At 36.8% G+C, this 26275-nt stretch overlaps 3 protein-coding genes across 3 annotated transcripts in view; all 3 read right to left on the bottom strand.

The window, feature by feature from the left end:
- The window catches only part of ankib1b (ankyrin repeat and IBR domain containing 1b), a 33285-nt gene extending 20809 nt beyond the window's left edge, over positions 1-12476 (bottom strand). Inside the window, exons 1-4 of the mRNA XM_073871973.1 lie at positions 12313-12476; positions 10139-10403; positions 4239-4539; positions 1819-2001 (exon numbers count right to left, since the gene is read on the bottom strand). Of these exons, the coding sequence (XP_073728074.1) occupies positions 1819-2001; positions 4239-4539; positions 10139-10326 (672 nt within the window). The 5' untranslated portion in view covers positions 10327-10403; positions 12313-12476. The remainder of the gene's footprint in view (positions 1-1818; positions 2002-4238; positions 4540-10138; positions 10404-12312) is intronic.
- A 1550-nt stretch (positions 12477-14026) lies between these two features.
- Positions 14027-15327, bottom strand: fabp4b (fatty acid binding protein 4b). Its single transcript, XM_055211695.2, has 4 exons — positions 15166-15327; positions 14825-15000; positions 14647-14748; positions 14027-14527 (listed from the first exon to the last, which is right to left on the bottom strand). Exons 1-4 carry the CDS (start codon positions 15236-15238, stop codon positions 14474-14476), a joined length of 405 nt encoding a protein of 134 aa, XP_055067670.2. The 5' UTR covers positions 15239-15327; the 3' UTR covers positions 14027-14473.
- A 3852-nt stretch (positions 15328-19179) lies between these two features.
- Positions 19180-24785, bottom strand: stmn2a (stathmin 2a). The gene is made up of 5 exons (XM_055211815.2): positions 24624-24785; positions 22488-22583; positions 22154-22329; positions 21807-21998; positions 19180-20689 (listed from the first exon to the last, which is right to left on the bottom strand). The coding sequence occupies exons 1-5, from the start codon at positions 24640-24642 to the stop codon at positions 20630-20632; spliced, it is 543 nt and encodes a 180-aa protein (XP_055067790.1). The 5' UTR covers positions 24643-24785; the 3' UTR covers positions 19180-20629.
- Positions 24786-26275: the final 1490 nt, after the last annotated feature.

Raw genomic sequence — 26275 nt, 5'->3', positions numbered from 1 at the left:
TTTGCTTAAAGGGGGTGATTCAAGATATATTTAAGGAGACACTCCACTTTTTTTGAAAATAGTCTTATTTTGTCAGCTTCCCTAGAGTTAAACAATTGAGTTTTACCGTTTTGGAATCCATTCATCCGATCTCTGGGTCTGGTGGTACCACTTTTAGCATAGCTTAGCATAATTCATTGAATCTGATTAGACCATTAGCATCGCGCAATAAAAAATGTCCTATTTAAAACTTGACTCTTCTGTGGTTACATCGTGTGCCGGGAACGGCGGGGGGTTGAAGGTTGCGATTTTCTGGGCCGATGTGGCTAGAAACTATCGGGGTTTCCTGCAGCATATTTCAGTTAAGGCGGCCCGCCTGAGCTCGGAAATCAAACCGCCTTAACAAGGTCGTCCAAAAAAAGTCAAGTACATCTCGGAGAATAGCGCGTACGTGCATCAAACCGTGAGCGGGTACGTGCGCCACACGGCCGAAATGAGAAAGACGTGGTCCGGACCCTCACTGTCTGGAGGATAACTAGCCAGTTGATAAAACATCTCGGAGAATAGCGCAGACGCGCTTGACACCGCGAGCGTGCACGCGCACCACACGGCCGAAATAAGATAAGACATGGTCTGTCATGTCTGGAGGATAGCCAGTTGATAAATCGCGTGTCCGTGAGAACTGTAAGTGGACTTATGTTTTGGGGTTATTTAAGCCTGTTATTCTATCAGTCTATAGTTCTTGCAGTTTTAAAGTAAGTTAGCTGGTGATTTTGTTGTTTGAGCATCCTGCTAGGTTTCACGTGCCTGTTGATTAGATATAATTGTTGAGCGCTCTTGCTCACTTTATTTATGTGCATTATTTACATGCCACAGTAGTTACGCTCCTTTAAGATAATGTTATTAATAGGAAATAATCATTTTTTACAATTTTTGCGCTATCTATCATCGTTCGCCAGACGTTCTACAACATCTCCTTTAGTTTGTGTTTATTAACCCTTTAGTTTCACTTCATCACACAGCCTTAGAGGTAAAAACATTTAATTCATTAATAATCTAGTATGTGTTAATTTTTTTGTCATAGTTTCTTCAAAATTACGTTTTATTTGAGTGTTTTTATATACACAAGAGATATCCCGCACACTAGTAACTTGCAAAATATTAAATTAATTTATTGCGACGTTTCGATCGTAAGATCTTCTTCAGGCATATGAACATGAAGATTGTCATTCTTAGTACACACTGTAACTAAAGAAGAGTCAAGTTTTAAATAGGAATATATCGAAAGTCTTTGGTTATTTTTTTGCGCGATGCCAATGGTCCAATCAGATTCAATGAATTATGCCAAGCCATGCCAAAAGTGCCAGCGCCAGACCCGGAGATTTGGAATGGACTCCAAAATGGCAAAAACCAAATGTCCAACTCTAGAGGAGCCGGAAAATGGGCCCACTTTCAAAAAAGTGGAGTGTCCCTGTAAAGATGTCAAGCCACACATCCCATAATAAGCATCCTAAAAATTAGCATTTCGCTAAACATCATTAATCAGTCATTAACACTATGTTTACACATTTATCCAAAGCGATTTACAGTGCATTTACCCCCTACAGACCCCTTCCAGTGTTTAATCAGTGGGCCTTATTTTAATTGGTTGATCAGCATTTTTATTGGTTTGAATCACAAAACATGTGATTTCCATTCCTGTAAAAGCATTTTTAATCAGTGCTGTATGTGTTCCCTGGGGATCAAACCCATAGATACCATTGCATCTGGACACCAGCAGGCCCTGAGGTCAATGTCCTGATGTCGCAAGAAATCTCCGAGTTTATTTGAAGAGCTCACCTCCCTGCGGTCTAAGGCTGCGTACTCTGCCTCAATATTCTCAGCGTGCGGGTCGGTGGAGAAGACCATCTGAGACTCCAGATTGAGCGCAAGCTCCTTATGGTGTTGCCTCTCTGCACAGTCACATGGGGTCTCCTTATTCTCATTCTCCGCAAACAGGTCTGCACCACGCTTCACCAGAAACTCCACAGAGAAGAAGAATCTTAATATACAAAGAAAAGATCAAAATATTGGAATTAAGTATTACATTTACTGTTACCTGTATTATAAAAACATACTGTAGCAATTTAATAATACAAAGTTATTTTGCAACTTTGTGACATCACACACAAATGCATAGCCTCTTTCCCACAGTAACTTTGGTAAATGACCATGAATTTACCAGAATGACTTTACTAGTAAATACAAAAATGTGCTGTTCACACACACAGTGACCTTCCATGTTTTTGCTAGTAAGATATCATTCATACCAAAATAGTACCAAAAGCAGAAGTTACCTCTAAACTGCCGCACTGCGATCTTAGTGTTGCATTTGTTAACAATGGTGGGTTATGATTTCATATCCACAGTTCATATTTTGTTGTTTTCACTTCTGTGGCAAACGCTGAAAGTTGCGAAGTTGCTCGTGACCAAACATTGTATTAGGTGACTTCAAACACAACTGAACTGGGGAAGAGTCGCAACCTGCGTCTTGAACTGCAATAATGTTTGCACATTAGGCTTCAAAGAGAGTGTGCGAAGGACGTGGCAATTCGGCAAATAGATGGTAAGCTGTTTTAACCAACTTTGGTGAAGAAATGTGGACGTTCGACTTTAAAGGGGCAATGGCACAAGACTTTTTAAGATGTCAAATAAATCTTTGGTGTCCCCAGAGCAGTTTGGTGCCCCCAGTTTTAGCTCAAAACACCATATAGATAATTTATTATAGCATGTTTAAATTGCCACTTTGTAGGTGTGTGCAAAAATGTGCCATTTTGGGTGTGTCCTTAAAAATGCAAATGAGCTGATGAAATTCAAACACTGATCACAATGATGGTGGTTTGTTGCAATTAAAACTCAATTGTGCTTTTCTCTGCACTTAATGGCAGTGATGTGGTTGGATGGTGCAGATTAAGGGGTGGTATTATTATAATAAGAGCTCCTTATGACATCATAAGGAGAGCCAAATTTCAACGACCTATTTTTTCATGTACTTGTAGAGAATGGTTTACCAAAACTAAGTTACTGGGTTGATCTTTTTCACATTTTCTAGATTGATAAAAGCACTGGGGACCCAATCATAGCACTTAAACATGGAAAAAGTCAGATTTTCATGCCATGGCCCCTTTAACCAGCAAGCACGTGGAAACGTCCGTAAGCAGCGCAGGGGTAAAAGTGTCATCTGTATCAAAACCTTATGATTGGCCCAAAGCCGTCAGCATGTTCTGATGTCATCTGTTTTAAATGCTGAAATTCTCACGTAGCGCTTACCAGTAAATTATTGGCAATCTTACAACCTCTCTTACTGGTAAATTGGCAGCACTGGTTTACCAGAAATGTTCTGTTCACACATGATCTGTTAACTGCAATTTACCTGCAATTTACCAGTAAAGACTGTATGGTAAGACTCATGATGACTCAGCTACTCACCTACTCAGCAACACATCCTTGACCCACCCACCACATTTTGTCTTATTCTGCTCAAGGCGTGAACATGTGAACCCACATCACTTTACAGCTGATATTTAACTAACCTACTAGGAAATTTAAACATTGTGCCGTTACTGACTGGAAAATCAATGTCTCGCCATAATTTTCCACAGGATCCTAGTGTTAGGTGCCTGATCATGTCGTTGTGTGATTGTTTGTTCAGCGCATTTCAGCATTGATTGTTTAGTGAAACAGACACAATATTTACAAAAGGCTTTGCAAAGAACCTGTCAATGAAAGACAATTTGGACTAGACCGCAAACTTGCAACAACCTGAATGTATCCAACTTCATCTGTTAATAAAACTGTTTGATTTTTACAAATCATGGTGCAGATAGCTAGGCGAGGGTAAACAGCAGGATTCCTATTTAAAGACAGCTTTATTAGAATTTTTTTGATGACATATTTGTTTACATAAGTGGCAGACCAAATAAAGCTAACGTAAAAATTCCCGAAATTCCAGTTTGTTTCAATTCAAGTAAAGAGCTCAGTTCCAGGAGGCTGCACAACCGGAAAAATTGTACATACACGTTTTGGGAACGAATATTCTTTGAATTAATTTCCTAGAGTTATGCACACAGATGGTTTAACTTTTGTATCTTGTAACCACCTCAACATTTATAGTCAAAACACACACACACGTCACATCGTGCAAGATTTCAAGATGTTCCAGATGCAATTTTTTCCTCATCTCCAAAGACCAATTTAAGATGAAGTGCATGAGCCTGTACCTCCACACACGTCTTCATCCCTGAGGCAGCAGAATAGTGCAGCGGCGTGTTTTTCTTGTTATCACTGGCGCAGATGTCCGCACTTTCGTATTCGCCGTGGTCCAGTTTGGCGCCGGTCCATTTCAGAATCATCTGTAGGCACTCAGCCCGTCTGCGCTCATCTTCATAGGGCCGGGCCAGGCGTGGCTGCAGCGCCCCCTCTGACAGCATGATGTGAGGCCCCATGCACAAAACATGCAGCGCCGTCTCATTGTGCAAGTTACGCTTGTTGGGGTTCCCATCCTTGCTGAAGAGAAAGGACCTGTGTGTGAGAAAAATGATATAGTGAAATTTCCAGCAACCTGCTGTTAGTCAAAATTAAGTCATACAAAATTATATACACTGTGAGATTAAATCAAATGTGGGTGTAGAGTCACACCTGAATGAGAGTTCGCGTAAACGGCACTTAAAAGGTTATTTGGCTTTCGGTAAGTATGATGCAATAGCATGTGACAGCAGTGGAAAAAGTGATTTCAGACAAAGAGCAAATTATTATATTCTGGTTACGAAGAAAAGGATTACTTGGAAAAATGTGATCTGTTACGATTACTATAAAAAGGCCAGATTTTTATTACATCTACCTCAGATAAATGAATGTTTTATCCTTTACCAAACAACTAGAAAGTCAGAGAAACACAGGTGCGATGACTCAGACCCAGTATCATTAAAATCTTCAGTTCAAAGCACATTTGCAGTTAGAACAGCTGTTTAAAATAACTTCTAATGCTTTGTCCCAAAAATTCTGACCTCATCATACCCAAAAGTTTCACACTGGGCATGAAAAACAGCAGAACATTTTTGTATATAATGTCTAATGTGTTTAAAAAAAACATTTCCCATACTTTGGGCATTTATAAACTTTCTAAACACTTTTAAAGCCTGACAGATACAAACTGTAATATCAGATTTAATAGATATTTACCAATGTTTCCTGCATAGCTAGGTTATATTTAAACCTGCAGTATCATAGCAAGAAAACTTGGTATTACCCAAATTTTGAAATTGCAGTTTGAATTAAAATGGAACCTCTAGAAAATGAATCTTTAACAGGCGGTCTAGGGACCCTTGAGGGTCTATGGGGGTATCACTGGGGGTCCTATTGCTTGAATGCACTTTTTGTTGGCAAAATGAAATTAGGCATAAAAAAATGCATTAATAGGCTAAAAAAAATGAAAACTTGATTAAAATGAAGAGCATTCAGTTAAATTAAAATGTTAGGTATTATGCCAAAAACTATTGTATGTAAATCTTAATTTGATGTACTGAGGTCCCTGGTCCTATCCTACCCATTAAGGGGTCCTGATAATTTACTCACCACCATGTCTTCCAAAATGCTGACGTCTTTCTCGGCTCAGTCGAGAAGAAATTATGTTTTTTTTATAATTATAATTTTTCTCATTTTAATGGACTTTAATGGACCCCAACAACTAACAGTTTTAATGCAGTTTAAAAGGACTCAAAACGATCTCAAATGAGGCATAAAGGTCTTATCTAGCGAAACGATTGTAATTTTTGGCAAGAAAAATATGCACTTTTAAACCACAACTTCTCGTCTATCTACGGTCCTGTGATGCATCTGCGCGACCTCACGCAATACGTCATCATGTCAACAGGTCACGGATGACGTACCGTATCAGTGTTTACAAGTGTGGAGAAAGAGGACCGTTCCGACGCTGTTTCGAATGATAATAATTAATGTATTTGTGTCCGTTTATTTTTAAAATGGTCCGCAAATATGCGTTTCATATATGTAACACGTAGGGCTGTTCCGAATACCATTTTTTGAGCTTCGAAGCTCTACTAGAAATCAAATCGAATATTCAAAGCTTCGGAAGGAGGGGCTGAACACATTTTTCTCTTTAATAAAGGCAGGAATCTCTGTGTGTGTATGTGTGTGTCTGTCTGTCTGTCTACACAGTTTTATTATGTGGCGGATGTGTTGCTGCAATATGGACATGTGACACGTTTAGAATTAATAAACTTTAAAAATACTACAGAACAGCGCAAGACGGAAGCGGCGTTAGTGAAACAAAACACAAGACCAATACTTTTAATAAGTTAGCCTAACATTTTTCTAACAAACAAACACTCCCGTATCAGAAATTAGCAGCACAATAATTACTGACAACGTAAAGGGTATGCTATGTAAATAAAACAACTAAAATAAATGAACGAAGTTCAACAAACTGGAATAAAACGGTAGCATACTTTCAAAATCAAGTTTATTTATAACACTTACACCACCCAATATGTTTATTTCATCAGCAGAACAATAAAGAAGATATTTTGCAGAAACCCCAGTCCTCCGTCATGCAAGTCAACCGATCCGCACACTTTAAGAGCTAAAGCATATATCCAATACAAAAGTAATCCCCCAAAACTCCGTGTGACATATTGACGTCTTGTGAAGCAAATCAATCAGTTTTTGCAAGAAACTGAACGTTATTTACAACACTATTAGCGTGAATGCCAAAGCAGGAAGCGCGCTTTCCGTTTGAGGTGATCTCTTCCACTGGTGGCGTTTGGTGGCTGTTGGCTATGAATGTTGGTCTCTCTGCACCACCTATAGAGCGGGAGCGTGAAGCGCACTTCCTGCTTGGCAAAAGCTCTGCATTAATGCTGTAAAATATTTATATTCGAATCTCAAAACTGAAAATCGAATGTCAACCCACGGAACGAATATTCGAATATTCTAGTCCAGCCCTAGTAACACGTGACCTTTCCACGGCATTACGCAATTACGTGAGGTCACGCTGGCTCGTCACACAGCCGAAGGAAGAAGAGAAGTTGTGTATGCATATTTTTTATTTTTCTTGCCAAAAATGACATTCGTTTCGCTAGATAAGACCCTTATGCCTCATTTGGGATTATTTAGAGTCCTTTGAAACTGCATTGAAACTGCAATTTTAAACTGCATTAAAACTGTTAAGTATTGGGGTCCATTAAATGAGAAAAATCCTGGAATGTTTTCCTCAAAAATCATAATTTCTTCTCCACCGAACAAAGAAAGGTATCAACATTTAGGATGACATAGTGGTGAGAAAATTATCTGTTTTTTTAAGAAAATAGGCTAATCCTTTAAGAAAATGAAGCATGCTTTTACTTTGCTGTAACCAAAATTTACTATGGTCTCACAATATGGCATTTTATTTGTAGTTAAACTGTGGTAATACAGATGGGAATTAATCTAGTAAAAATGGTTACTACACTAATAAAACCATGATTACGCTTCCCTATGGTGATAACTGTAAAAATGTCTTACTATCTTACTATGTTACATTTTTTACTCAGGCTGTAATACTATAATGTTTTATTCATAACTGTATAACTGCATGTATCCACAGAAGTAGAGATATTTTAGTTTTTTAACCCTTAAGAGTTCCTAGGGACATTTTGTGCCATTTTGATTTTGATTTTTAAACCATCTTGACTGTGATGATTGAATATTGCCCAAACTTGCCAAAGGTTAATCATTTTTGATACATTTTAGAATATTGGTTTCAGTTTTTTAAATTAGCTTAAAATGGCTAAGCTACGCAAAAACCGACTAATGTGTTCCTTCGGACAAAAAATGCCCCATTGAAAACCATTATAACTACCATTTTTGACCCCCCATTTATCTTAACATAAACTAATACATACCTTTATGTCAATATATCATTTTAAACTACTGGCCTTGAAGTTTTAATTTTTATACTTGTCCACCAGGTGGCGCTACTTTTTACCATTTCATGCATTCATCAAAATGTCACAATTTTTGCTGTTTTCTGCGGACCGCATAGCTGCTGAAAAGATAAACCTTTAATGTTGAAAATTGGTGTGTGTGTAAAAAAAAGTGTGTCTGAGTGGTAAGGGGGTGGGGTGATGTCGGGGTGGGGTCGGTGATGAGTGGAGAAGGGGGGCATATTCAACATATCCAAATTCTTCTCTCTTTGAAAGGCACATTCTGCGTTATAAACTAATTCAGTAATAAAAACGATGAGAGGCCAGAACCGAAACAAAATCAATCTTCATTTTGTTTCTCGCTCATGTTGTTTATGCAAATACACTGCTATAAGTATGAACAGTATAGCAGAAGTAGTGAAAATGGCAAGGCATTACAGCATACATAAGGCTCCTGAAATAATCATGCACTTCAAGAGCGAGGATGGCTCCTCATCTTCCTCCGAGGATTCTGAGGTCGACACGGAGGCCTCAGAGGTAGAAGTAGACCAGCTGGAGTCTAATTCATTAGAGAGATCTTCAGAAGACTTGTCAGAAGGTGAGAGCGGAGAGGAGATGGATGAAGTGGCGGCAGGATGGACGTCAAAATTGAAAAATCTTCTGGTCTCCCACAAACATGGAGACGCTCCGCCACTTTCCAGCAGCCAGAGATTTGATCCCAGGGCTCACACACAATGCCACTCCCCAAATCAGCCCTGACTTCAAGCTTTTCATTGATGCTGATGCATGAAATCCTGCAGCATATTGGGGCCATGACAAACCTACATGGGAGACAGTCACAGACTGGAGAGATCTTGAGACAGAGAAACTGCAGGCTTATGTGGGGCTGCTCATTCTGACCGATGTTTACAGATAAAAAATTTATTAGCTCTCAGTCTCTGGAGTGAGAAATCAGGACAGGTCACTATTTGGGCTACGATGTCCCACAAAAGGTTTTACGACATCAGTTGAACACTGTGGTTCGATTAACGTTAATATATTGGCATTTAAAGGGTTAAAATTTCCACAAATGTAATTAATATTTGATATGTATGTTTCAGGCAGAAGTAGTTCTAAAAGACTGCATCGTTTAAAATGAAAAAAAATATTGACGTATGATATTTTTAGAGCAGTTTTGGGAAGGTGTCATTTTGTGGCCTTAGGAACACTTAAGGAAGTTTTTTATAAAATCTGACCCTGTTCAAAAAAATAACAATGCATGAAAATCAATGTTGCTACCAATCTTTGACCCATCTCAGGGTATAATAATAATAATAATCACATGGTGGTTCAAATGTGTTTTTTGGAAAATATTTAGTTTTTTTGTTTTTTCTGTTATAAAAAACATGGGCTAATGTAAACAAACAGGCATATAAAGGGTTAAAATTTTCACAAATTATATTAATATTTGATATGTATGTTTCAGGCAGAAGTAGTTCTTAAAGATAGCATCGTTTAAAATGAAAGAAAATATTGACGTATGATATTTTTAGAGCAGTTTTGGGAAGGTGTCATTTTGTGGCCTTAGGAACACTTAAGGAAGTTTTTTAAAGGAACTCTTGAGGGTTAATATAAGAGTAATAAAAAGTGCTCATAAAGTTAATATTATAAATTATATGAGTGCGAATTTGGAATAAATAAAGCTACATGTATTGTTCATAGTTTGCTGCCCTTCACCTTTATCTCAAAAACTGACGTGACCCTCGACTCAAGTACCACCCCTGCTCTAGAATAAAAAAAAAAGATGCAAATATAGTATTATTTCTTAAATCTCTGAAAACCAAGCTAAAGTCATTTCCTGTTATTACAGTTTACTACATAAAATCATCCTAATAAAAAGAACATTGTTTGAAAATCTTGATATATTTAATATTGACTGAGTAAGATCATGCCAAAGATTTAAATTAATGTGAAATCAATAATTGAAATCAAACATTGATGCTCATAATTACATTCAGACTTTAGCCTGTATTTCACAGACAGGGTCACATATTTTTATAGACCCAATTATAGGATTGCAGGTGTAAAATGGAAGGCAAAACAATGCAATACTGAAGAAAACACTAATGTTTCTATTTGTCACAGGTAAGCAATGAAAATGAGATATATGTAAGGTCTAACCAGAACAGCAGAATTTCGCAGAATTAAGCATGTTTTACCTGAGTATGCGTGTCATGGCATGTCTGGCAGCGTAATGGAGCGGAGTGTTGTGTTGGTAAGGTTCCCCATATGAGGTGTTGGGATCTAGTGACTCTTTGAACTGAGGGTTGCCTTCGTACAGCTGATAAGCCAAAACCTCATCTCCACCGATCAGTGCCTTGCGAAACTTTGTGGCCGTGTTCCCCATCTCTCCGTTCCCAGCACTTCCAACCGCTCAGACCTCTTCAGCCTGTGGGCCTGCAGACAGCCAACATGATGCGGATCCTGGAAACATCAATAAAGCAAAGAATGCATCCACCATAGCCTTATCATCAGATAGCGGTCAGGTCATGCTTGCTACATAATAAAAAGCATTCAACACTTTAAAACGTAAAGAAAAAACACCAGCCGAAAATAAAAAGAAATCCTATTTATACTCATTCCTGTAAAAAGCCTGCATTGAACGTATCTATCATTATTATTTAGGAGGCAAACCGACTCCTTGCCAAAGCCAAACAACATTAACTAAACAAAGTCACGTGTTCAGCCACAAGACAGGAGCAGATGCTAAACATGTCCCACTTCACATGTGTGCCCTTTAGAAACCCGGCCACCTCCAAGAGCAGATCTGAGGCCAGCGTGTCCGCATAAATCCTGCTCAACCTCCTCAAGAGATAAACTAAAACTGGTCTTGGATCAGAGGCAAGTGGCGAATACACTGACTCATTCTCAACAGGAGGTTGTGAGGAAAGAAACACAGACTTCCTCCAGGAACAACAGGGGCTTCCGGCTCCCTCCGCCAACTGCTGTCCGCCTACTGAGAGCGGGTTCTGTCGAAGGGCAGGATACAGCAGGGCAAAAGTTATGCCCCCACAAATGCCATCTGTCAACATGGACACCTGAGGTGTCAGATGGGTTCGTATGTATACCGCCATTACGGTTGCATAATCTCAACATACATAGGCATAGATTAAACCAAAACAACAGTACATTTCGCTATACGACCCAACCCGTCTGGCCTAGTTTCATGGCCAGGTTGTCTTGGGTTGTTTTATATAGTAACTTAAGTGAAGTACATTTCAAGAAGGGATGGCGCAATGTTATAAGCAGGTTGGATGGAAAACATAAAACATATTTAAATCATTAAATAAATTAGGAGGCAAACACTTGTGAAAGCTTAAACACACACACAAGATATTATTTTATGCTTTTTGTATCAGTTTCGCAAGGCATTTTAATGTGCTTGTCAAGTCTACCCTTACAAAAATACATTGCCATGGTAACCGCAGCCTCCGCAACAACGCCACAGCCACTACAGCTCTTGGTACCACAGTATAGCTCTGACAATTACTTCAGGAATACAGTGAAGAAAATGTCACAGCATACAAACTTTAAACTGCTCTAAGGATACCTCACGTTAATGCATTACAGATTGAGTACATGAGTAATATTAACTATAGTAACTGTGGTTTTTTGAAGCGGAAGCTGTGGTTACCATGGTATTATTTCCAAAGGGTAATGAAATGAGTTAACGTTTAATTTCTCCCGTTTGAGAGTGAAATCATCGGCATGCAGGAAGTCAGCGGTTGTGTTTTGTTGTGTGTATGTGTATGTGTGTGTGTGTTGATCCAGATTCTCTGCGCTGTTTATAGCCAAACGTCGATTTCCTAGAAGGGGCTGGGCGATGTGTTTACAGCCTCTGCCATTAAAATACACAAAAGTCATAACTAGAGTGTACTTTCATCTACTGCAAACGTCTGTGTGCATTGTGTGTTATTCACAGAGACAAAAATAGTCATCGGGGTGTGTTTTCCAGCTGGCCACTGTTTTTAATAGCTGGTTGGTTTTATACTCCACGCGATCCCTGTTGCGCAGAAAGGCCACTATGCTACTTCCGATGATAAAATCAATACACCTGTCTGATTGACACAGTTCTTTCATGTGCTGATTAGTCATGATATCAATCTCAACGGAGTTAGCTTGGCAACTTATCAATACAAACCCAGATTTCGCAACAAAGACCGAGATAGAGATGCTTTATAGACAGAGCTGTTATAGATAAACGGTATTTAATCGCTGTCAACCCGACGTGTTGTTGTTATGAGGTGTACATTTCTTTAAAAAGGCTGCATAATATTGGAACAAACAAATCCTTTCAACGATCCACCGCGACAAACCCAGAAAACCCACTTACCCAGATGTCACAACGATGGCAGTCTTTTTCGTCTCTTTCTGACCGTGAATAATTTAACGGTTGTCTGATGAAACTGTGTTGACTCTAAATACAAAAAAATCTGCCTCTCGCCTTTGTTGTGAACGCTCCTCTGCCGCTGTGTGAAGCGGACGTCAATCACCCAGTTTCTTTGGCTGTGAATTTCATATTTCAAAATAAAAGCCCCGTCAGTTTCGCTTCCAAACAGTACCAAAATCACCGTAGGCCCTGATTTTTTGTGTGACTTTTTTATTCTTTACCCTTAGTAATTTATACGTTTAGCTGCTTGATTTGAATGTGTGATTAAGTTTCTGTCCTCCAGTTGGCTACCGAAAATGTATTTACATTTTTTGTTGATTGGTCAGAAATGTTCCCCCAAAATGAATGTGGCTACCCATGGCCTCATTCCCTTATGTATCAGTTGATGCCACGTTTAAACGTTTTTATGTGTTATATTTTATGTAGGCTTCGTTGTGTTTTTTTAATATATAAAATTAGGTTTCTTGTTTTTCACCTTATTATAATTTCAGGCAGGATACAGTTTTATGTTTGGGTTAGGATTTAAATAAAAAATTAAAACTACTAATCAGATTAAAGTAACGTTACAAAGCGTTCACAATATTTTTCTGTTTCAAAATTAAAACCATAGATTAATTATGAGCTTTAACTGTTTGCATACGACTTTTTATGTAACTAAGCATATATTGCTTTTTTTACCAAGCTAAAGTTGAGGGTGCTTAGCCTACTGAGTAAAAACAAGATAGTAGGCTACATGCTTGCACATGAGCAAAACAAAACGATGTTTTATGCTGATCAAGAACATTGTTTCATTACACAAATATAACACCAGGTGGCAGTGTGGAAGGGAAATTAAGTGAATTATTTGCACTTTTACATTTCTGCAATTTATTGACTACTCTAATATTGTGGACCACCAAATGAAAATTGATCACATATATATAATATGATGATGTTGACATAGACCTCCCTGTGATTGAGCACAGTATCAGATCTTTAATGTCTAACAATGCTCAATGTGTCAGAATAACGTAGCTTCTGTGGATAGCCCTATACATTGCCCGGTCTAATGCATTACAATAAAGAAGAAAACATAACAAAACTTTTTTTTATCTAAAACAAATTGTAATCCTATGTTAAGCGCTGTGGTGTTTTTTGTAGTAAATTCCCTCAAAATTTTAAGCACATGGAAAAATGGATGACAGTCTTAAAATGTGTTCCTTATAAGTAAAGTCTAGAATACAATGGGCCATTGAGAGAAAATGTGACAGGGCTTCACCCTTTCTAAATCAAATCCATCTCATGACCCTAAAGCCAACTTTATTTGGGCATTCACTGAAACTGTGTTTTTGAAAGAGATGAATATTAATGCACAAAAATCTAACACCCTATCTGCTTCTTTTAGCAAACACCAAGCAGAGTTTATTTACCTTGTTTCTTGCAGTGTAGAACTCTCTTTATACACCACATGCTTTAATATGCAATGCATTGTAATAGTAAGATTAGGGTCACAAATAAGGAATGCATAGCAGAAGTTTGTAATGAGCTCTTGGTCAGTCACTCAGCTCTCTTAGTTTCACTCCAGCAGCTAAAGTAATGTTAATCCTGAAACTATTGAGGTTAAGGGAAACATTATGAACTGGAGAATTAAGGATTAATACATCACATGCTTACTGGCCAGTGGTCGAACAATATATTTTTATTATGGCTGTTTTTGGATGCTAGGCATTTTGCTATATTGAGTTATATATGACAGGAACCTAAACTTTATTTATTTATTTTCAAAAAGAAACAAAAACATGTATTATTACTTTTCTCCTCATGTCCTTAACATCTAATCTAGGCACTTACTGCATACTTGCAATGTGAGGTGCAGGGGTGGATTATTATTTATAATTATTTTACATTAATATTCATACTGTACTACTTCACTTTCTGTTTGGTTCTCATGTGGAAAAATTTTAATAAAATAAAAATAATACCCAAGTTACATTGTAATATTTTTATTTTATTTTTAATTGTACTTATAAACCATTTTTTCTTGCGCCAAAACAAATTCTGTTGGACACTGAATTAAGAAGCAGTAAAGTTAAACCATATTAAAATCAGCAGTTCAGGCTGGCAGTCATTCATCTCTCTCATATGTCCTGATAGCGACCACATCATTCATGATACATGTCTGTAGAGATTAATGGGTGAATGGAAGAAAAGGAGGGAAAGATTAGCAACACTTAACTCTGACATAGTTTTCAAACAAAATACAATAATGTTAAAAATAATAATAATTATTGCACATACCACTATCAGTTTTGAGTCTATAATCTCTCTTTCGATTGTTGTGGTATTGCCCTCCCAGGTCTGTTTTTGAATAAGTTTATTATCCACAAGGCTCATTGTATTCTTAAAAATAAGATATTGAGATTAATAAAAGAACATAAGTATAATTCAAAAATGAAAACGAAAAAAATGCCCCTACCTTGGCTTTCTTTCCGCCTGCTGTTGCCTCATCAAATTCTTCATCTAATTTGAATTTGAGTTCAAAGGTCTTAAATGAAGTAACAGCTTTCATGAAGATGAAACCCTGCTCATCCACAGCAAATGTCACGTTGGGTTTTGCAAGGCTTGCTATTTGCCGGAAAGCAAAACCAGCACCTGTTTACACATGCATATATTGCTTAAACAAAGACACTGAGATACATTGCAACAGTTATATGACCATAATACTGGACAACATATTCCTGACAAAAGTTAATTTTAGTATGTAAAAAAAGGAAATGTAATAAAATAATTTAATCTTGCATCGTCTGTTCGTCTTACCTACAGCCTTTAAGTATTCATCAAAGTTCTCACTTGAAGTCATTTTCCATTTACCAACAAATTGCTCAACCATAGTTACTATTGAAAACAAGAAATAATTGGATTATTATAATACAAGAACTTCTGGTTCTTAATATATCTTAAGTGTTGTAAAGGTACAGACCAGAGCAGAAGGGAATTTAAAGAGTGCAGGAATAAGTGTCACCATTCCTGACCAATCATTGACGTGATACAAAAAACATTGATTGGTTAAGAGATCTTGGAAGGGGAGTGCCTGGTAGATGAATATTTGAATGTCAGGCAAAGTGAAAAAAATGTGATATTTTAATGTGCATAAGGTAAATTATATATGTGCTTTATTATATTATGATACTAAATATATAATTAACACAATATAACAAGTATTTGGGGACAGCAAAAACAACAAAAGTTTAATCTTGTTAAAGACTTTGTTTTTGGTGGATTTTGGTTGGACTTATTTACTAATTTTTCTTTTTGTACTTTTTTCTTTCTTTTTTCTGCAGAATGTAAACTCTACTGACCGTTAATAATACTAACAATTTGATATCCAATCTAAATAACTAATCATTTTGTTTACATGCATTATGTATATGAGGTCCTGCCCCTATTAAACATGCAAATATAAGCAATAGTAATTTGTGTATAGTTAGTTAGGGGAGAAAAAGAAATAACTTTTGTACCTAAAATGCTTTGGTCTTTCAAGGACAAATACAAAACATCTAATCCTCTTTGTTCCCTTGTCAACCATAATAAGAAAAAATGTGAATCAGTGTGTTTATATTTTTAATAGCAGGGCAATAAATGAAATTAAATTTAAATGAAGGCTACTTTATTGCCCCCAGAAGAAAGATTGTTTTTTATCCAAATATGCCACACACAAACATGTCATACCAATATATTTAGAAATAAAAACCTTAGGTGAAGATAAAGGAATACCATATCACAAGAAAAACATCTTATTAAAAAAAGTAAATCAATAATAAATAACAATAACAACAGCAAATAGTTAATCTATTAACACATCTAAAGTAAGTTCAATAATGTATTAACGTTCATATAATATATCAAGTCTTAGATCGTACATAATATCTGGATGTTGAATATTGAATACAGAATATTAGCTCTCTACGTTTCCAGGCATTTGTAGGTGTTTTGACATAAAGCAGAAACAATTAAGTCAGAAATTAAATTTGTTGTCTAAGCACTGTTCAGTCTCTTAACAACCACAAGTCATACAATTTTAACTATGAACAAATGTGACTCTTTAGGATTAAACATGGAGTGCATACTGTATGATTTGCCGGAGCTTTTGTGTGTCTGTCTATACTCCAGATGATTTTCGATGATATTTACTTTCCTCACAAACACTTTGCAGTGCGGCAGTAGAAAATAGCTCAGACTATACAGATCCCAATGGTGCATTTTATAATGAAGTGTTAAATTGCAGGTGGAAATAGGGAAGGAAATAAACCACAGTGGGAGCACAAAGATGATAACAAAGGCGTCTGTGAGTGCAAAGATTTGCTCTCATTGCACAAAGAGTCTCATGAGGGGACAGAGCGAAAAATAAGCAATAACAGGGTTGCATAGGAATGATTCGGAATTTTCCTCTATTATTTAATGTTATATATTATCTATTATTGTTGTTCCCTTAAAACTGTGTGGGCTAGTCAGAGGCCCTAAACTCAGTGACATGGTCAGAAATCACATCTGCTGAAGTTCAGTACAGTTGTAAAAAGTGTGACTCTTCAAGGAAATCTGTTTTTATAAATTATGGCATGCAAATGTTGCCATAGAATTTTTATTAAAGGATAAATATACAATGAAATTGGATTGACAACTGGAAAACAAAATGATTTAAACAATTTTAAAACTACAAACTATACTGTTATGGCATATATTTTTATGTCCTTATATTCATCCAAACGTATGTTCACTGACGTTTAAATCTATATAATAATAAATCTAACAAATAATACATTTTATCTCTTTAGACTGCTCATGTTAAACCACTGGGTGCTGGAAAATAATATTACCATGCAAAGCATATTAAAATATCCCCCAATCCTATGATAATACAGACCCATCCTGTTTTATATACCTTTGAGAACTGAAGCTTTATTATATTCATTTCTTCACTCCAATATGCTGATAAGTGAAACTGCAAAAGGAGATTTTATGGGTGACTCAATAACAATTTTAGGTTTTTTTTAGATCTTAGCTCTTAGGAAAACACTGTCCCACTATGAGATCATCAGCATATATACTGAGAAATTGAGTTGTGAGAAAACGAGCGCTGTGAATCATTTGAAGATCCTCCAGATGCTCCATGATTCAGATGGCAACTATTAGACTTATAAAAGACCATTGCTTTTAAAATAACCATCTGTATGTTGTACAGTTGCCATCTCATCTTGCTGGGTACTTGACAGCCCAGAAACATGTGGGCTTCAGACACTGGATCACAAAGACCACTGTGAACGGACTGCTAGGTATCCATTTTTCTTTTTGTGCATGCATTTTAAATTATATGCAGTAAGAGAGATTTTAAATCAAAAACTCATTTTCAGAAAAAAAAGCCTTGGAGAATTACGACTTTCTGCCATCTTGTGGTAAAAAAGTAAGACATCACCACTTTGTTTCGCTGTTTCACATCAAATTTACCTATTTTTGTCATTTGTTTAATAACACAAGCACTCTAAAATGCCAATTTTCACATAACTAAATAATAATATTGTTTAAAGATTTTACATTCACACATTTGGCGAACGTTTTAATAAAAAGTAACTATAAGGTATACATTTTATTTATCAGTATATGTGTTTCTGAACCCCATGACCTTTTGCACTGCTAATGCAATGCTTTACCACTAAGCTATAGCATCTTTGAATAAATAACTACCATAATTATTTAGATTATTGCATCACTGTAAAAAAAATGCTGTGGTTATGCAGCTGTTTGCCAGTAACTTACTGTAGATTTAAATTTATGTTATTTACTGGCAACCATTTGTTCAAAGTTAAATGAACATTAAACAGCAACACGCCTCAATCTTCACAGAATAAAATGATGAAAAGCAGCCTCATGCAAAGCATTCTGGGAACCAGAAATCCCCATCAACCTGTTTCAGTTTTTTTTCTGATTTTGGTTACCAAAATGCTTTGCATAATACTGTACTTTTTCTGTAAATATAAAGTCTTGTTAATGTTTTATGTTAATTTATCCTTGAACAAAGTAAATAAAATTAATTTAAATTTACAGTAAGTTACTGGCAAACTCCTTGCCAGTAATACTGTAATTTCAACAGAAATTTGATTTATTTATATTATTTTTAACTGGTTGTACTTAAAGGGGCCATGGCACAATACTTTTTTAAGATGTCAAATAAATCTTTGGTGTCCCCAGAGCACATATGTGAAGTTTTAGCTCAAAATACCATATAAATAATTTATTATAGCATGTTAAAGTTGCCACTTTGTAGGTGTGTGCAAAAATGTGCCGTTTTGGGTGTGTCCTTTAAAATGCAAATGAGCTGATAAAATTCAAACACTGATCACAATGATGGTGGTTTGTTGCAATTAAAACTCAATTGTGCTTTTCTCTGCACTAAATGGCAGTGCTGTGGTTGGATAGTGCATATTAAGGGGTGGTATTATTATAATAAGAGCTCCTTATGACATCATAAGGAGAGCCAAATTTCAACGACCTATTTTTTCATGTGCTTCTAGAGAATGGTTTACCAAAACTAAGTTACTGGGTTGATCTTTTTCACATTTTCAAGGTTGATAGAAGCACTGGGGACCCAATCATAGAACTTAAACATGGAAAAAGTCAGATTTTCATGCCATGGCCCCTTTAAGTTGACAAATATGGAAGGCACATATTAAATAATGGTTGAAAATGTGCGAGCAATTTACTTGATGATAAAAGGTTAACTGCCATCTGATGATGTGCAGCAATACTTCATATAAAGGCAAATAAGAGAGCATGCCATTGTTCACAGAACCCCAAACCTTTATTTTCACCAAAGTTTGCACACACAGAAATGAGAGTGGGGAAAAAAGACAATTTGGCAGCCGAGGACGTTTCTAGCATTTATAGAGGAAACAGTGATTTAAGGGAAAATATACAGTTTAACCATTCAGTGCATATTCTGCATATGCATATATCTTCCAGAAAGCACACAAATGCTCGGTCAACCTAACATGGACACACACACTTACACTCACTCATTCAAACTGACTGAAATAAATAACATAAAAATTAATCACACGTCAAAGGCTGTAGTCGGGAGTATAGGAGGATACATTCAGCTGGTAAAGATGTTACCTATTTTATCAAGCCAGACAGATGACAAAACATTCGAGGAGGTTAACTCCCTTATACACACCGCAGTACTAATGATGCTTTCTACTGCTAGCAAGAGATGACAAAAAACAGCCTTATATGTGCCAAATCGATGTGCGGATATCTTGCTCATAAGGAGCAATAAATGAGGAAAAAAAATATAGATATGTAGGACCCGGACGGTTCTCTTTTCTTTATCAGTCATAATGCAGGCTGTGTCAAGCTGTCCGATCCAGAGAGTCCAGAAGGGGCGCAGTGCTTCCAAAACGTCAGCCGGTGAAAGTAGGTTTGCAGACGTCAACATGCACATGTTCATAACATTTCAAGAAAGTGATATTTATTTTTACAGAGAATATCAAAACAAAAGCTCAAACACATACTTTCAGAGAGATTTAGTTTACCAGTGAGACACTATTAACATCTTTTATTTGTTTCTGCACTCAAGCTATTTGTTCAGAAAAAAGCCTGTCTTGATCATGCTGTATATAAACCGAAGTGCACTATATATCAATGAGTCTGGATATGGTGGCGGGTTTGTATTTAAAAGATAAACCTATACTGACCTGGGGCCTGAGCACTGAAGCTTTTTGCATTCTTCACAATTACACCAAACTTTACATCATTTAACACTGCAAACGTAAGCAAGCAGCTTACTCACGACACCGAAACCTTTCACATGATCAAACCAGATGTGCCTGAACCAAAGAACTGACAAATGATATCGAACATAATTGACATTGGATCGCGTAGATCTGATACGTTTGATTTATCATCATTCAATTAGATAGATAGATAGATAGATAGATAGATAGATAGATAGATAGATAGATAGATAGATAGATAGATAGATAGATAGATAGATAGATAGATAGATAGATAGATAGATAGATAGATAGATAGATAGATAGATAGATAAAAAAGATGTATATACAAAATAATACTTGTGTCTTCCCTTTACTTTATGAAATCAAGCGGGACCGTTCAAACAGTATACTAGTTGTTTTGACTTTTGTTTACCAGCGTTTGTGTGTAAGTGTGCGTGAGCAGAATAGGATGATAGATTGGCTGATGAAGGATGTGAGGAGATGGAGGATCTTCACGCTTCCAGCTCTTCTCTCAGCTCCTTGTTCCTGCGGACCACTGCAGCGTGTCGCTCCTGAAGGTTCAAAAATCACTATTTGATAATTATTCAATTTGTGTGACCCTATCTGTGATTCTGTCAAGAGATCCTTCTAAAAATTACACAATGCACCTTTAAAATCAATGTGAAATCTAACTTTGATGCTTTTAATCTCATAAATGGATTATAGGCCGAGTTTAAGGGACAGGGGGGCACTGCCCCCCAAACCAGAGCCGGTTATGATTTTGTCTGCGCTAAAAATGAAATAGAAATACGAGAAATCATATTTTATTTGTCTAATCTCAATAAATGAATGAGTAACTTGAGGCTAAAATAGTTTTAATTGATTTAAACCATTTTTAAAGGGATAGTACAGTTTTTTTTATTTTGATGAACACAGAAGATGATATTTTGATAAATGCTAATTGTAACCATCGACTTCCATAGTAGGAAAAACAAATATTATGGAAGTATTGTGATACATCATAAAGAAGATATTTTGATAAATGGTGGTAAGCACACAGTTGAGTACTTGTTTTTTCTACTCAATGGGTACCACCAACTGTGTGCTGATTCATTCAATTTACTAAATTTTTTAAGGTAAGTGATTGCAATCAATTAATTTATGCTACATTTTCACAAAAAACAATTAGTAAAATAAAATTAAAACGTTTGTTTAAATATAGCTTAAATAAATTGTTTGCAACCACCTACCTTAAAAAAAAGTAAATTGAATAAATATTTTTTTCAGTGTACCATCATTTATTAAAATATCTTCTTTTGTGTTCATCAGAAAAAAAGAAACCCATACAGGTTTAGAACAACATGAGGATGAGAAAATCACAGAATTTGAACTTAAAAACCATGAAGCCTCACTCTCTCGCTAATTTCAAAGTATTGCAGTACCCTTGTTTGCCAGTAGGTGCCCCCCAAGCACAATTGCGAAGCTCCACCTATGTTATGAGACTAACCTGGACAGTACGTGTAAAACTAAATTAGCAATAAATGCTATTGCAAAATTACAAAAATGACTTCTTGATGATATTTAGTTAAAATATTTCAAAACAAATTGTAAAATATCTCGCGATAAGCCTATTATTCAGTACTCTGTAGTTTACTTCACTGTGAGAATTTTTTTGCTTGTTGCGTTCACCTTCTCGTGCAGGCGCTCCATGATGGCTGCCAGGTAAGCGTCGCGGTTTTCCTTGATCTGCTCCATCTTCAGGATGAGCTTTTCTTCTGCCATCTTGCTGAAGTTGCTGTTTTCCTCCATGGCTTTAAGTAGCACTTCCCTCTCGTGCTCGCGTTTCTCAGCCAGAGCTTTCAGCACTTGAGCTTCCTGGGACTGTTGAGAAGAGTCATTATATAGATCCTCCAAACATACAGGCTACGTTTCATTAAGGTTAAATGGATTTTAAAGTAGCTGGCTAATTACAGTCCCTTAACATTCTCTAAACTGGACATTTGTGCCTCATAAAAGTCTGCTCGTGATTCACATACCCTCCTGCGGTCTTCAGCAGCCTCCAGTTTCTTCTGGATGTCCTCCAGCGAGACATCCCTCTTCTTTGGAGGGGTGGTGATGCTGGGGGCCACCTCGGACACTGGAGTGGGTGGTTTCAGGATCACCTCAAACGCCTGCCCCGATGCCCTTTTATTTATGGGCTTTACCTCCATATCTTCAAATCGATCGTAGAAGATTGACAATACTCACTGATATTAATTCATTTATATCAACGTTTCAGTTAATGTTTTTAATTAAGAGCAGTATGAGCAGAGATTCTCATAAAAATATTATTCATACCCATCATGCATGATGTTAGATAATGAAAATTACCTTCAAATTCACAGACAATGTTATTGCGTGTCTGTGGGCTGAAGCAAGAGCAAATGAGGGAGAGCATGGACAGCTCCTTCATCTTCTCTTTGTAGGCTGGAAAAAAGTAAATTGGCCTCTTGTTAGTCTTATATAAATATACAGACTTATATGCTAAACTTAACAGGGCATCGTAAATTGTCTCTGAGACTCTTTCAAGTATATAAGTGGGGTTATCATGCTCTTGACTATCCAGTGGCTTTCTCTAAGATACTTTAACTGAATGATGAACAATTTGTTTAATGGTCGACTGCCACTTTAGCTAATATTGCTCATGCTATAATTATTATTAAGACAATCAAACATCTGAGAAAGTGGATTTACTTATGTATATTTATATTATATAATTATATTTTAGGAATTCTGTCAATTCCAATTTGGGAAAATTTCTATTATCACCACAATTTTTCTAATTGGATGACAGACACAATAAAACATCTGGAGTTAAACTGAGCAAATCCCTGAAAATCATAAAGTTGTCATAAAAAGTGCCACCAATGAATGCTTTCTACATTCAAACGAATGGAGCTTGCAGACTCATGAAAAATGCAAGAGGAACACTAATGACACTTCCCATTTCCTGGCCTCTGTAGCGTCGTACAGATTACAAGCACATCCTCAACAGCCCATTAGCTAGAAAATTAAAACCAGACACTATTAACACTAGCAGACACTAGACAAGTTTCTCCCACGTGCATTAAAAACGTTATCAACAGGAATCAGATACGTCGCTTCGTCTTGACCATCTCCAAACCAGTAATTCACATGCACGTCCTTAAAAAAGGCCACAAAAGCTGTCACTGGGGCGGGTACCAAATGTATCCATATCTGTACCTAACTTTTTAAAAGGAGACCATTTCTTATCAAGACAGAGACCGGGACCCTGTATGCAAATATCCAAATACTGTCAATAGTATTTATCTAGTGCTGCAAAGGTCACCATGTGCAGCATCCCACTGCTGCAGGGCTGGCCGGCCTCCCAGTGTCCATCCGCCAGCCATTCTCTCCGATATCAACAACCAGGCCCAATGCACAGGGGCCTTGTGATCAATAAATCCTGACAGAACAGGCCTGTGACGGATTCTGACTTTACACCTTCTGTAATTTAACAGCCTGGTGAATTGTGAAAAAATAATAAATCACTTTTAAACCATGCACTGTATATTGCCCGCTGATTGGGAATCAGACCTCAGACTCCACAACAAAACTGAGTCTGGTTTCATTATGGAAAAAACACAACAAAAGATATGAAAATTGTTATATAGCCTGCATTGTGTTGTTTGCCAGCACTATAACTAGTAATCACTTTAAAGGTCACTAATATTAATGTTGTATTTAAACAAGCATATATTAATTGATGCTTCCATAAATGAATCGAGCTAGGCCTATTTGTTAAATCTAATAGCATCATTATAAGCCTGCTTTTAATGTTTAAACAGGCTTATTTAGAAATGCACCCTAAAAGCAAATCTGTCACCTTGATAACATCTGATCACAGCATATGCCAGCATTCAGACTTGATATCGATGGCATTCTTAACAAAATGACTAATTTCATTAACGTTTGTACATAAAGCAACAATCGCTTGTTAAACGTGTCGTATGTGCTATATAAGGCTATATTTTTTTTAGGGATTTTGTGGTTGTATGTGGCCAGCGTTAAGATGCCGGTTTCTTGGGTGCGGTCTTTCTGCATTATGATGCGCGGCGGTAGCAGGTGCGCCATCGCCAATCATACAAAAATGTCGCTATTTGGTAGCTTATATAAGGATGCTTTTAATTTTGATTCAATTTCGACAGATTCTTATAAATTATAATAGATCACAATAATACGAAATGAGTCTTTGTATGATGCCGCCGATTATTTAATAGCAGACGCGTGATAGCGGGACATGCGTATTTACGATACGCTTTGAATAAAAACCATAATAAGTGAGATAAGAAACATATTAACAATGTAAATAAAATACAAATATTTGTAAAAGAGATAGGGTAAATATTTGGGCACGGTCTAACGCTCATTCGCTCTGTTACGGTCACGTTCCCCAAAAGCAGCAATGGATTCAATAACGCATGTAAAGAAATGCGCAGTACTTACCGATAGCTGTTTTGGCCATTGTATCTTTTCCTAAATCTGTATTATTTTCCACAATGATGGCGTTTTGTGCCAGTGGGAGCGAATGATGCTTAAGGCACTGAGTCAGCAGAGCACAATGAGAGAGGAGAGAGAAGAGATGTGAGGAGGGAGCGGCTGAGTTATGATGCTTTCCGCGCAGCAGCAGATTGGACACCGTTCACTGACGTGTGTGAGGAGGAAAAAACTGGCCTGCATCTACACGAGAACTACATGGGAGTGGGACTATCACAATTCACATCTGGTCACATAAGGATGCATATCATTGCATGACTTTTTAAGATTTAAAAATCTTTTACACTGAATACTTAAATGTTGGAATTTTTGCTAAGCAAAATTATAATGGTGAATATTAATTTCTTTTACTAAATATTTATAGAATTGTTTTTTAAGATTTTTTTTAATTCTTGACTTGGCCTGATTAACGAGGTGGTGTTTAAATGGATAGTTCAACCAAAAATGTATAACATTTCTTTGTTCTGATGAACACGATGCAAGATATTTTGAGGAACGTTTGTAACCAACCCATTTGTGAGCCCCATACACTTCCATAGTAGGAAAAAATAATACTATGGAAGTGAATGGGGCTCATGAACCGTTTGGTTATAAATATTAATCAAAATATCTTCCTTCATGTTCATTAGAACATACAGGTTTGTAACAACATGAGCGCGAGTAAATAATGCAAGAATTTTTATTTTTGGGTAAACTATCCCTTTAACTTTAAAGGGACACTTTTGCATTAAGCTTTGTATAGTCAGTTGCCGCTGCAGGAGAAATACAGATTTCAGTGTTGCACTTCCTTCTTTCAATGATGTAAAAATCATAATTTTGCATCCTTGAAAGCAGGAAGTCCAATATCTTTGTTGAGGGGGTGAGACTACAAACAGGGCCAAGCGAACAAAGTGGCTGCTTAGGGCCCCGTGGCCACCAGGGGGCCCCCAATCGTTTTTTTTTGTTGTTGTTGTTGTTGTTGTTCATTTAAATAACTTACACAAGTAATATAAATGAATGAATGAATACGAATGAATAAATGAATGAATTCAAGATAAGAAAATTTTGATTTGCAGACAACTGCTGTGTGTCTGTAGTGCTAGCAGTTGAGTCATGCGCAATATAGACACCTAGCTTGAACTGACAATTTGCGCAGGTGCCGGTCACTGTAATAAATAATAAGCCATGTCACAAAAAAGCATATATCCCTCTGGTGCCGAAAAGAGAAATAAGAAAAGGACAGAGGAGGAGAAAAAAGAGCAAGATAAATGTATGTTTGCATGATTATTTACAGTGTGTTCAATTTGTGCAGCAGCAGCTAGTGGTGTGATAGATCGCAGTTGATCCGTGATCGAGTTCGGCTCGCATGCGATTTGCGGATTAATAGGGAAAGTTTATCATTTGCATGTGTTTCAAAGGCTTGCAAATGTTAACATTTCAAGTGATTTTAAACTATTTAACCCGCAAAAAGTCGCTAAAGTGAGCAGGTTTCTGGACGCACGTGTTAAATGTGTCCGGTCCAGCTCTAGTCAGAGGTGATCCTCACTATCCCCTTCAGAGATCAGAACACTTAATGTTTAAACTTTAGAGAGAGTTACGCTACTGTGTGTTGTTAGCATACA

This window comes from Misgurnus anguillicaudatus, chromosome 10 (genome assembly GCF_027580225.2).
Source record: "Misgurnus anguillicaudatus chromosome 10, ASM2758022v2, whole genome shotgun sequence".
In the NCBI taxonomy this organism is placed as follows: domain Eukaryota; kingdom Metazoa; phylum Chordata; class Actinopteri; order Cypriniformes; family Cobitidae; genus Misgurnus; species Misgurnus anguillicaudatus.
Note: the sequence above shows the minus strand (reverse complement) of the source record. Positions and strands in the feature narration are given on the sequence as shown.